This window comes from Poecilia reticulata, chromosome 18 (assembly GCF_904066995.2).
Source record: "Poecilia reticulata chromosome 18, P_reticulata-male-v2, whole genome shotgun sequence".
Taxonomy (NCBI): domain Eukaryota; kingdom Metazoa; phylum Chordata; class Actinopteri; order Cyprinodontiformes; family Poeciliidae; genus Poecilia; species Poecilia reticulata.
The window spans coordinates 1,803,311-1,817,050 of record NC_088847.1 but is presented as its reverse complement, the minus strand read 5'-3'; the positions used below and the strand labels follow the sequence as shown (position 1 = coordinate 1,817,050).

Genomic DNA, 13,740 nt, shown 5'->3' with positions numbered 1-13,740 from the left:
AAACTCACTGGCAAAGCTAGCTGTATTGACTGAAACACATGTTGCATCTGCGATGAAAAAAAGTTGTCACTCGTGCGCTGAATTATTGTGTGGAGGTGTTGACTGAGGTGTGGCATATATGGGACAACGCTGTGAACTAAGTCTGCAATATAGTGATATAACATTCAGGAACGATCCGATTCTTTTGGACGGATCTTTACTAAGCACTAAGGACTGAAGCCTCACTTAGAGCCGTTCTTTGTTCTTGTGTACACTGCGGTAGCTATATATATATATATATATATACACACATTTATTTAATCACTGAATAAGTAAAAGTTGAACGTATGAACACAGAGCACGCTCATTGCTCATTGCTAATTGATTTCATCTCCTATCATGGTGGCAAACTGCAGTGGGAGGGAGGGTGAAAACAGTTACGGTGCTCCTTCTGCTTGGTTTCTTGTTGCGCCATTGGACAGTGTTCATAGTTGAACCTTATTTACCGTTACTTGCGATATTTACGGAGTGAAGCTTCTTCAAACAAAACGGAGGCTCGTATGTCTTTTACTGAACCTTTCTGTTCAGTTTTTATTGGAGAAAACGGCGACAGCTGATAACGGCAACAGCTGTTCGTATACAAGACAACCAAAATATCAACAAAGCAAGATAGTAACAAAACAGAACCAGATACTTAAGCATTCTTCAAAATAAAAGACTTGCACTTAAATATATTTCACTTCATCCTTGTATTTTATACAATCATGTTCAATTCAATTAATAATAATCATGTATTCTATGCTTAACATATAATTGTAAATCAGTAATTTATACTGAACAACATATGAGTGTAAAAAGTCACAACAGTGTTGGTTTCTGACATGGGCAATATGAGCAACCACCCAGGGTGGTATTTTTCTAGGGATAGAAGGAGACCTCTGCGGATTGTAGCACAGCGATGAAAGCAAAACAGAATTAAGTATATGTAAAACTTAAAGTTCCACCCTGTTAGGAAAGACTGAAAAATGTTTATTCAGTAGAATTTAGAAAACATAATGTTAGATTTAGTCATTAAAGGTTTGTGATTTTGTTGAAGGTTTTTCTATACAATACAGTAATAAATGATTCGTAACTTCATGATGTGTTACAATTTCAAGAATAAAACATATATAGTAAAAGGGACACACTCTTTCTAAAAAAAAGTCATTATTTTTTTTAATTTAAATGTTTAACTATTTGCGGTCCATATGTAAATGTTCATAACAGGGTGGAACACATTCAGAGACAATGGTGAAAAAAACCACATGAACTCTGACATGAACTTCATCAAGAACAAACCCAAGACATGCCTCACTGATGCACATCTGACAGATGCACTCACAGTTGCAGTTTCAAGTTACACATCAGATTACAGAGCACTGGTGAACTGCATGCAATGCCAGTCTTCTCACTAATAAGGAAACCAATACCAGATGTCAGTGGCAACATGGCAGTGTCATGGCAAAGTTCAATTAAAATATTGAGGAATTGTGTACAATTTAAAAGTGTGTTCATGACATATAAGTTATAATTTTGTTAAAAATGCTACAGTCATGAGTTCAAAATGTGATAAGATTTATTTAAAAACATGTAAGTTGATTTTTCTTTAACATTACATAACTGATAACTTTTTGAAATATGGTGCAACATAGTTCATAATTTGTTAAAAGAAATGTTTGTGAGTGGCAAGTGAAAATTGGACATTTTTCCTACAAAATGTAGTGATATAAGAGGTTATATAAAAATGTAACAATTATTGAGATTAAAAGATAAAGTGATGAATATTGATTATCTGTTTCCCACCTTGGTTTCATTGCTATTTATTGTGAGAAATCTTTAACGTGAACAGTGTCTTCTCATAGATGAGTATCATTAATCATTATTGATAATATATAAGTAAAGGCAAACTGAGTAAATCTTTTATTTCAGAAGAGTGTGTCAAACTGTAGCCTTGATATGACTTGGTACCCATGAAGTAGCTCTCAGTTTCAAAAATGTTGGTGACCCCTGATCTACTAGCTGCAGCCAATCTGCAACAGATTTTTGTGCATTGTCTGTGAGCAATGCCAAACATGACACACTGAGTAATTCAAGGAGGGCAGGTTCGGCTGCTCCGTCAGAACATCAGCGGTGGCTGGGGGAAGGCGGTGCTGGGACCACGCGGTGGCTACAGGCCGAGCGGCGCTTGGCTGCGAGGGCCGCTCGATGCTCCGCGGAGCTTTAATCTTTAGTTTTTCTCTGTGTGTTGCAAACTCATTAAATGTAAACTCATTAGAAGCCCGAGCCACCATCAGACAAATAATTCTGGTCCGACCCGGACTATTTTTACTTGTCAAATTACCTGTCAAAACATATTAACATAGACTATTAAGCTGCATTTTTATGCAGTTTAGTTAATATTCACCTAATTGAATCTCCCATTACACAAAAAGCAGATAAATGCATCTAACTTTTTCTCCGTAGTGACACAAACCACTGACTGAGGCCTCAATAACTTATAATAAATGAAATTAAGAAATTCCACTTCAATTACATCACTTCACTCGCTGAGGTATATATATATCGACTACATAGATATGCACACACGCATTTGAAATTTTGCCCCCCCAGAGGTAGTCCTGGCCTCACCTTTGCCCCCCCAACTTTAAAAGTCTAGCTCTGCCACTGGGTACCGTATCTGATGGGGAAACGCGGATTGACGTAACACCGGCTCTGTCGTTTCCCTGACGCACGAATGAACACGGAGGAATGCTGCGCTTCGCCTTCACTCTACCGGCGATGGTAGAAACAGAGAACGTCGTCCTTCCGTCGCTCCGTCACCGCAGCCACTGCATCAACAGGCTCCGACTCTCCTTGACTCACAACTGGTAGAAGTGCATTCACACTGTAGTGTGTAGAAACAGATGTGTAAAAAGGAAATAAACATCTCCAGAGCCAAGTAATGCCAGCATGTTCTCCATCAGCTCGGAGGGCTTGCGATCCCCCAAGAAATTCAGAGAGAGCTCCGCGTCTGACAGTTGGTAGAGCCGAAGCAGATTCTCCGTAGTTCCACAGATAAGCTGTGAGAAGCTGACACCCCACCCACGTCAAAAAATTCAGCAAATAGTCTGAATGGTTAGTGCTCCGTTTGTACAGTTCAAATTTTCCTTTGCGCAGTTTTGGTTTCTGAGATATTAAAAATTATTTTTTAGGTCTTCCAGAGTTCACCATCACCCCATATTACTCCAAAACAAACCAAAGTGGGCTACTTCGTTAGTGCTCCGTTTGTGCAGGTTTGTGCAATTAAAATTTTCGTTTGTGCAACTTTCGTTTTCGAGATATTAAAAGTTATAATTTTAGCCGATGACGTCACCGTCACCCCATCTTTCGCCAAAACAAACCAAAGTAGGCTAGTTCGTTAGTGCTCCGTTTGTGCAGCTTTGTGCAGTTAAAACTGTCGTTTGTGCAACTTTCGTCTTTGAGATATTAAAAATTATTTTGTAGGACATCCAGAGTTCACCATCACCCCATCTTGCTTCAAAACAAACCAAAGTGGGCTACTTTGTTAGTGCTCCGTTTGTGCAGGTTTGTGCAGTTAAAATTTTCGTTTGTGCAACTTTCCTCTTTGAGATATTAAAAGTTAAAATTTTGGCGGATGACGTCACCGTCACCTCATCTTACTCCAAAACAAACCAAAGTGGGCTACTTTGTTAGTGCTCCGTTTGTGCAGTTAAAACTGTCGTTTGTGCAGCTTTGGTTTCTGATATATTAAAAGTTATAATTTTGGCGGATGACGTCACCGTCACCCCATCTTGCTCCAAAACAAACCAAGGTGGGCTACTTCGTTAGTGCTCCGTTTGTGCAGGTTTGTGCAGTTAAAATTGTCATTTGTGTAGCTTTGGTTTCTGAAATATTAAAAATTATAATTTTGGCCGATGACGTCACGGTCACCCACTGCGGTGAAGATAGTTCGAGCTCCGCGGAGTAAGCGGCGTTTAGCTCCAGGTTGACCCGATTGATGAATGCTAATTTCGGCCAGCGGTTCTCCACTGCTCCCCTCCTCCTGGTAGGACGTGCCCAAAAGACCTCACTAGGGAGGCGTTAAGGAGGCATCCTAATCTGATGCCTGACCCACCTCAGCTGGCTCCTCTCGAAGTGAAAAATCAGCGGCTCTACTTTCCCTCCTGGATGACTGAGCTTCTCATCCTATCACTAAGGGAGAGCCCAGACACCTTATGGGAAAAAATAATTTTGGCCGTTTGTGTTTGTGATTTTGTTCTTTCAGTCAAGACACTTAAACCTATGCCATAGATGAAGGTAGGGACGTAGATCGACTGGCAAATAGAGACCTTCCTTTTTGATCCAGCTGTCTCTTCACCACGACAGGTGGATTCACCACGACAAGACGCGGTGCCAATCCGTCTATTGATCTCCTGTTCCATTTTTCCCTCATTCTTGATGTTATGGATTCTGTATTTTCCTCCATCACTTTTAGCCTCTTTCATCTGCTTAACACGCTGCAGCATACATAACCATGTTTATATGTGACTGCTGGCAGTCATATGTAAACAGACTGAAACTGATTAGAATACCGTTTAGGGATGGTCCAGATTGCAGAGATGAATAAAAAGCTAAACTTGCTACAATCTTTGCCTCACTTGGCTTCTTGTCACTTGGCCCCAGCGCTGGACGGTAAATGTAACCTAAGAAGCATGATGTTCCATTTTGATGATATGTATGGATTGTGAAATTTGATAATTTTTTAGCATTAAAGCTTATTTTTATATATAACCAAATCTCATTATTTCTCAAGATCATTTACAATGAGTGGTTCTGGTCGGGTCCTGAAACTGGTTAACGAACAGGGGTGGTGAACAAAGACAGAAATGAATGAACTCCAACAATGAACAAGATCCTAAGATGCTTAAACTCCTCCACTTGGGTCAGGACAATCTTCACTGACCCAAATAAGGCACTTGACCCTTTTTCAGCTCAAGACCATGGCCTTGGATTTGGAGGTACTGATCCTCCTCCCGGCCGCTTCACACTCGGCTGCACACTGCTCCAGTAAAGCTGTAGATTGCGACCTGATGAAGCCAGTAGGGCCACATCATCTGCCAAAAGCAGAGGCGTGATCCCAAGGCCACCAAAATGGATCCCTTCAAAACCCCGGTTGTGCAAAATGTGACCTCAGACAGAAAACCCCCAAATCAAAAAATCAAATCAAATTTTATTTATATATCACATTTCAACAACAAGGCATTTCAAAGAGCTTTACACCATAAAAACACAAAAATACAAAGTCATAGAAACAGCCAACAACTGAAACATAACATTTTCTCACTACATATCAGATTGTTAAAATGGAAAACAAATGACTGTGCCTCATCTGTACAGACTAGTATAATTATTTCAAAGGGATTTTGAGTCAATACTTCACATGACCTGGAAGCTATTGAAGAAAATACTATTTATTTAATATTAAAATTATTGAAAATAATGTATATGACTTTAAAATTTAATAGATGCTATTTTGTCTCATGTAAAAGCATGAATTAGCACTGACAATTAGTTAGTCAGTTACAATTCAAGTAATTTATTAACATTTATTTGACAGGAATGTTTGTTGACAGTTCCTAAGTGAACCTTCGGGCGCTGCGGCCGGTGTTATGCCCAGAAACGCACGCCTGCCCAAATTTGCATCCCCTGTCGCGGGAGCGCGCATCGCTCTAAGCTCTCGCATATTGACAAGAAAATGGACAAAAATATGACCGAAGAGGAAATTTTAAAGATATTTGTAACATTATCACATTTCTTAACCATGTAATCCCTAATACGGTGGGTTTTATTTCGCAAATTACTTGAACTAAATACAGGTTTTACACCTTTATTAACACATATGAGTCTTGACTTTTTTTTCAGTCCGTTCTCCACAAATGGTTTGAAATTCTCTGCTTTGACTTTTGATACCATAATAGCTTAAAAGCATTACAAAACAGAGGCCCATTATGTTGTACATTTTACATCATGCTTAACTTTCTAGTCTGTTAATGTAGGAGGAAATGCAACTTAATTTATGAGCCTGAAAATATTTGCATCCGTCTTGTTGATATGAAACTTATAGCATTAGCTCAGAGAACAAGTGTCATTACGTAGAAGAGATTAAATCCTTTCAGCTCTTTATTTCCCCCAATTAGCACAGGGATGCATGTTTTGGCAATATAGATTTTGAGCCTGCCACAATATGCATCCCTTCTCTATTCCCCTCAAATATTATCCTATCGATATAAAACTTGTACCAGCAGTTCTTGGAACTTCTCAGATTATGTAGAAAAAGTTATTTCACTCTTAACTCTATTTCTCAAAGTTGGCACAGGGATGCGTTTTTGGGCAATATGGATTTCCAGCCTGCCAAAATATGCATCCCCTCTCTATTCTCCTTAAATATTATTATAGTGATTTAAAACTTATAACAGCAGTTCATGGAACTATTCTGGTTATGTAGAAAATTTTATTTCACTCTTAACTCTTTATTTCTCAAAGTTAGCACAGGGATGCATTTTTGGGCAATATTTCCTGCCTGCCAAAATATGCATCCCGCTCTCTATTCCCCTCAAATAAATAATATTGATATAAAACTTATATCAGCAGTTCACGGAAGTATTCTGGTTATGTAGAAAAAGTTATTTCTTTATTATCACTATTGCAAAAATACTGAAGGAAGAAAATTTGATATGCAACCTTGCTAAATGTATAGCATGTACAATTATTTTTTATTTTGATCTTACATAAATATGACATCACTTTTTTATCAAATTCAACAAAAGAATATTCATAACAGCAACCTTTTTATAAAACCAATTACTTTTATTAAAAATTAAAACTACAAATGAACTGAACTGTATTAATTAAAGAATGTTAGTGCAAACATAACATCTATAAGCACATTGCACAGCAGTAGTCTGTGTCGGTTGGTGGGAATTTAACACAGCCTTGGTGGTACCACCAGTTGCATCTGTCACATGCGATCTGTAAATAAAAAAATCAAAATGGTCAAATAACAACATAAAGAATATTTGTAGTTCCTTATTTGTTTACTAAAGCTGATATTGGGTTTTGTCAACGTAAAGCTTATTCTTAATCATCAATATTTGTTTGGTAGCTCATTTCTTGAGCTCATGCTTATGATTATTATGTTGCAAATAATCAGTAGGATAATATTTGAGGGGAATAGAGAGGTGATGCATATTTTGGCAGGCTGGAAATTCATATTGCCCAAAAACGCATCCCTTTGCTAACTTTGAGAAATAAAGAGTAAAGAGTGAAACAACTTTTTCTACATAACCAGAATAGTTCTATGAACTGCTGGTATAAGTTTTATATCAATAGGATAATATTTGAGGAAAATAGAGAGGGGATGCATTTTTTGGCAGGCTGGAAATCCATATTGCCCAAAAATCCATGCCTGTGATGATTTGAAGAATTAAAGTGATAACAGTGAAATAACTTTTTCTACATAATGAGAGTAACTCCAAGAACTGCTGTTATAAGTTTAATATGAATAGGATAATATTTGAGGAAAATGGAGAGGAGATGCATATTTTGGCAGGCAGGAAATATTGCCCAAAAATGCATCCCAGTGCTAACTTTGAGAAATAAAGAGTTAAGAGTGAAATGACTTTTACTACATAATGAGAGTAGTTCCAAGAACTGCTGGTCTAAGTTTTAAATCAATAGGATAATATTTGAGGGGAATAGAGAAGGGATGCATATTTTGGCAGGCTGGAAATTTTGCCCAAAAAGGCATCCCAGTGCTAATTTGAAGAATTAAAGAGTTAAAAGTGAAATAACTTTTTCTATATAATGAGAGTAGTTCCAAGAACTGCTGGTCTAAGTTTTATATCGATAGGATAATATTTGAGGGGAATAAAGAGGGGATGCATATTTTGGCAGGCTGGAAATATTGCCCAATTCATAGTCGCCAGCTGAGGTGGCAAGGCTCTCATTTGCCACCCCAGTAGATTCGCCCCTGAGGTGGCACATAGAATAGGAATGGACTTTACAGTTACGGTTTCCAGCCGTCCCGTATTGAACCTATACCGGACGCGATTTGTTCCGTACTCTACAAATGTGGATGTGTAATAATAAAGAAGTGGTCCCCGAGTACTTTATATAATAGGCTGCCCCAGTCATTGTTGCACTCACGGTGTTGGTGTTGCGATATTGTGCCCAACTGCTTTCTTGGTAACACAGACCAACCGACACGCTGCCACCGCAGTCTCCGACTCTTTCCCCCAGTAGAGTAACTTTGTTACTGTACTTAAGTAAAGTTTTCGTGTATCTGTACTTTACTTAAGTAGATTTAATAATGGCTACTTTTTACTTTTACTCCACTACATTTTCTGTACTATCTGTACTTTCTACTTCACTACATTTCTACAAAACTGTCGCGTTATTCGTTACATCCAAGTCGCATTGAGCTTTTTTCCGTTAAAATGTGAAGTTGAGGGACTTAAGGTGGCGCCTTAAAATCCAAGCAATAACGTGACTTACGTGTCTGTTGTCACCCATCGCCTCCCCCTTTACTCGCACGCGGAGCTCCAGACATGTGCAGTGGTTTCCTTTGAGCGGGAGGAGATGTCGGTCTAATCCAGTGGTCCCCAAACTTTTTCATGTGAGGGCCACATAACTTTTCCCTTTTCTGGTGGGGGGCCGGAGTCAGTTTGTAACAAAAAAAGTGTGACGATTGCAGGAGTGCCTAAATGTAAAAATATATTGTTTTCCAGAAAGCACAATCAAATAACCCTCTTTGGGTTCTTCACAGAAGAAATCAAGGAAGGATTATAGTCCGTACTTTCCTAACTATGAGCCGCACCGGACTATCAGCCACAACCCCAAAGTTTTTTTTTTTAAACCAGTAAACATACACATATAAGCCGCAGATATCTCCAGGTTTTCCACAACGATGCAGCAGCAGCAGAGGGGGGTGGACATCCAAAATCTGAGTTATAACAGGTCAATTGAATATCACATTTATTACGGTTGAAAAAGAAAATGTTGCCAAGTTTAGATTTAACTGAACTGATTACGGTAGTTTCCGTACGGTAACTGTAACAGTAAAAGTGCTGATCCTTCGTGTTGCTACTAGCATGTGCTAAATGAAAATGGGCGCCTTCTTCTTCTTTAGATTTCAACAGCAGCTTGCATTCATTATTGTTGCACTACTGCCATCTACTGGATCCTAATATCTATACCTCAAATTCTCATAATGATCCCAGTATTATTTAAAAAACTGTTGAATAGCATTTCCCTTCAATGCTATTTAACTGTTCAACAACATTCTCAAATTTCAATTCCCTATTAAAACCTAATTCCGTTTTAATGGGCGCTTTCTTTTATTTTCAATGATTCACTTTGTAATAGTCTCGCTGTGGTGTCTTTTACCAAAACTGACCGTCAGCCAATCTCCTTTCACACGAGTCAGGATTAATTAGTTCTTCCTTTATTTCCATGTAGAATGGAGTGAAACTGTCAAAACACAAACAACTCAGGATGAGCTCAGAGCAGCTTACAGAAGTGTTTTGCATTCAGTTACAAACATTAGAAGTACAACTGATACAACGGCTACCTCAGAATGCTATGAGCTGCAATGCTGCATAACGACCTAAGAAATCTTAGCAGATTGCTAGTTAGCGATGACGTAGCACATAATTAAATCGCCCGCAGGTATTTCCAAAACTAATTCAATAAACAAGTTACTTCTTTTATCATATGTTAACATAAAGGCTCGTTTTGAAGTATAAGCTGCTACTTACAGGCATTGCTTCGAAGAACTCGACCTGGAATGCGGTGTTCATAACAGTGTGTTCATCTGCTCTACCGCTAGCAAACAACCGTACATAACATAAAAGTCGAGCAGTTCCCCAAAAGTCCAACAGATGGCAGCAATGCGTCATGCAAAACAAAACACCCACAGTTTACAGGACACACTTCCTGCTCAAGAGCCCCCTGGTGGTTGAAGAAAAATCCACATATAAACCGAAAAATACAATATATGAAAAAAAATCTGAATGCTCTCTGGTATTGTTCAGGGGGCCGGACCAAATGTGGAGACGGGCCGGATGCGGCCCGCGGGCCGTAGTTTGGGGACCCCTGGTCTAATCGATGATAGCTGCATAAATCATAAGATATGGCGACATGTAAAATCAGCAGCGTCTGCTTTCACAGATGGCTGGACTTTGTCCAACTTTTAGCGTCACTTGGAAGGAAAGCTTAAAGAAAAGTAAGCGCTGTGGACATGATGCTAACAAAGCATCATGTCCACAGAGACACATGTTGCATCTGCGATGAAAAAAAGTTGTCACTCATGCGCTGAATTATTCTGTGTTGACTGAGGTGTCACATATATGGGACAACGCTGTGACCAAACTCTGCAATATAGTGATATGACATTCAGGAACGATCCGATTCTTCTGGACGGATCTTTACTAAGTCCTAAGGACTGAAGCCTCACTTAGAGCCGTTCTTTGTTCTTGTGTACACTGCAGTAGATATATACTGTAGTATATATATATATATATATATATATATATATATATATATATATATATATAGACATACATACACATACACACATTTATTTAATCGCCGAATAAGTAAAGGTTGAACGTATGAACACAGAGCATGCTCATTGCTCATTGATTGATTTCCTGTCATGGTGGCAAACATCGCAGTGGGAGGGAGGGTGAGAACAGTCACGGTGCTCATTCTGCTTAGTTACTTGTTGCGCCGTTGGACAGTGTTCATAGTTGAACGTTATTTACCGTTAATTGCGATGTTTCAGTTGTGGTTTCTGACATGTGCAATATGGGCAACCACCCAGGGCGTTATTTTTCTAGGGATGGCAGGAGACCTCTGCGGATTGTAGCACAGCGATGAAAGCAAAACAGAATGAAGTGAGTTTTAATTTATACTGGTTAAATATATTTCAGCTCTAAGTATTTAATATCTAGGTGTTTTTATGGGAATGTGGATCTTTCAGATCAATCTGAGAACCAATTTTGATAGGTAAACTTAATTTTATTGTGTCATTTAGCACGGGGCGCTGGTCTTGATCTCGGGTTCGGTGGTCTTGACTACAACTCTGCCCTTTCAGTTGGATTTCTTTCTAAATAAATGTCACTAATGAAGTTCATGCTATGTTAGGACAGGAGACAAGATGTTTCCATCCCTGAAATTATGATCCATAGAATCACATATCTAAGTCTAAACTGTTACAGAGAATAAACACAATAAGAACACGTTTAATCTGTGGTAGCGTTCATTAAAATGGAACATTTCTGATGTATTAAAATTATATACGATCGGCACACTTAATGATATTAGCGATTAGGTAATGCATTCACCAAGTACTTTTACTTTTAACACTTAAGCATTTTTAAAAGCCAGTACTTTTTTCCTTTTGCTTAAGTAAAATGTTAATGTTGTACTTTGACTTTTACTTGAGTACATTTTTGACTGTGTATTTGTACTTTTACTTAAGTAAATTTTTGAGTACTTTCTCCACCACTGATTATTAGTCATTTCTATTAAACCAGTGTCAAAAGGTCTTGAAACAATATTATCGTTTATCGCAATTATTTTCTTAGACAATCGCTCAGCAAAATTTGTTATCGTGACAGGCCTATGTGCTCATAATAAATTAAAACAAATTCAATAATTTCCATTGGCATGATTTATCATTTCTCTTTATTTATCTCTCTTTTTACCAAAAACTGTATGATGAAAGCTTTCAGGTTGGTGCTTTGGTCTCAACCAAACCTTTTTTTGAAGGACAATTTTATTGACAAAGACTTCAAAATTAATTTTATTTGTCATTTTGTTTATTTATTTTAGATATTTGAAATGTCTCCCAGTTGCAGTGTTAAATGTTCATGATAATTTAAAGTTTACTGATATTTCAGATTGTGTTCTTGCATTATTATTTTACCATTAACATTTTATTACTTAAACATGGTCTCAAAACAACAATGTTATCAAAAATCAAAATTTGTTATTGTGACAGGTCTACACACATATGATATATAGTGTAGTTAGTTTATTACCATGGATGGCATAGTTACTTTGAAAGAGTAATTTCATTACTAAATGAAAAATTCATCCATCAGCTAGAAAATGTACATCTCTTTTCCCTCCATCATTTACGTTTGTGTTGCTGGTGCTACACATGAAACATATCTATCCAAGGAAAAAGAAGAAGGCAACAATATGTGTTTTCAAAAAAAAATTACAAATACGTAACTTGGATACATAACTTTAATCTGATTATTGGATTGTAAATAGTAACACGTTAGATTACTCGTTACAAGGGGTCAGATGCATTGTTGACACCATTGTTTGACATTTTTGCTCAAGCTATTTACGGATCTTTCAGGTTTCCGATACGTGTCCCCACCCCAATGATAAACTTGTTCCTACGCCCTTGACTGACGGAACAATAAAATCAATCAACTCCTCAGGCACGTGGAGGAGGGGTGAGCTCCCCATCCCCTTTTATCTCTGATGCCCCAGTGCCCTTTTTTAAAATATTTTTTTAACATTTTGTGCATCAGGAGGCCTGCTTGTGACCCTCAACAATAATATTTAGCTAAAAATAACAATTTTGCAAAAATAAACGAGTCTGCCTGCCCTCAGTGTAATAATGACTGAGGATTCTCAGTGCCTCTGCCTCCATGTTAAGACATCGGGCCCATGGTGAGGAGAGGGGGGTTTAACTGCAGCCTCTAACTATCAAATTATGTTCAAAAACATATATTTTTTTCATCATACACTTGTTTGTGGTTAAAACGGTAGATCTGCTGTTAAAGTTAGAAAAACCTTCAGAGCGACTACAGCCTCTGCTCCACCCACTGAGACGCCCACTACCCCAAAATATCAACTCTGAAAACTGTGCTTTATTTTCCTTCCACTTCATTATTCTAAATTTATGTTGCAGTGTGCAACATAAATTTGCAAACTACACATTTTGCAGTTATTTTTGCAATATATTTTGTTATTTTGCAACATGTTATTGTTGCAAAATTAACAAATTATTAGTGGAAATGTTTCCTCAGAAAAGTGTTGAATTTGTAGTTTTGAAGCAAAGATGATGAATGCTTGAATGAGGCCTGTTGCTGTAGCAATGCTCCGATCTGTGATTCTTCTCTCTCTCTCCAGCAGTTCCTCAGGACTTCAGCTACCTCCCAGAGAGCAGCATCATCAGATCCATAACCGACTTCCTCACTGAAGCTGGAAGGAAAGGTGTGTTCTCCTGAAAAGGTGTGTGTGTGTGTGTAACTATGCAGTGTGAGATCTGGGTTGTGACTGCGGCTGCAGGTCCAGAGTTTTCCCCACCTGCTCTGGTTCGTTCAGTCCTGACCTCGATGGCGTCAGTAGGAGCTGGTTTCCAGTTCCCTCCCGTTAACTGGAGCACTGTCCTGTCCCCGCTGATGAGGCTCAGCTTTGGTAACTCCCCATACCCCCCACACACACACCTCCCTCTCACATGCTCTACAGGTGACCACAAGGTGTGGTTTGACTTTCACAGGAGAAAGCGTCCAGCATCAGTGTGTAGTCCTGGCAGCGTCCCAGGCCCAGTCCTCCCAGAGTGCGTCCCTATTCCTGGGGTCCTGGCTGTCCCCGCCACTTGTCCACAGCCTCAGTGTTGGTTATTCCTGTCATTTTCATCATGGCTGCAGCAAGATA

At 38.6% G+C, this 13,740-nt stretch overlaps 1 protein-coding gene across 3 annotated transcripts in view; it reads left to right on the top strand.

Annotated features, from left to right (window-relative positions):
* focad (focadhesin) overlaps window positions 1-13,740 on the top strand; it is an 87,022-nt gene that overhangs the window by 54,700 nt on the left and 18,582 nt on the right. For 2 of the 3 annotated variants that reach the window (XM_008434901.3, XM_081599401.1), the window contains exons 35-37: window positions 13,213-13,296; window positions 13,372-13,500; window positions 13,583-13,698. In XM_008434901.3, coding sequence (XP_008433123.2) covers window positions 13,213-13,296; window positions 13,372-13,500; window positions 13,583-13,698 — 329 coding nt within the window. The remainder of the gene's footprint in view (window positions 1-13,212; window positions 13,297-13,371; window positions 13,501-13,582; window positions 13,699-13,740) is intronic. The other variant, XM_008434902.3, reaches the window with a different exon arrangement.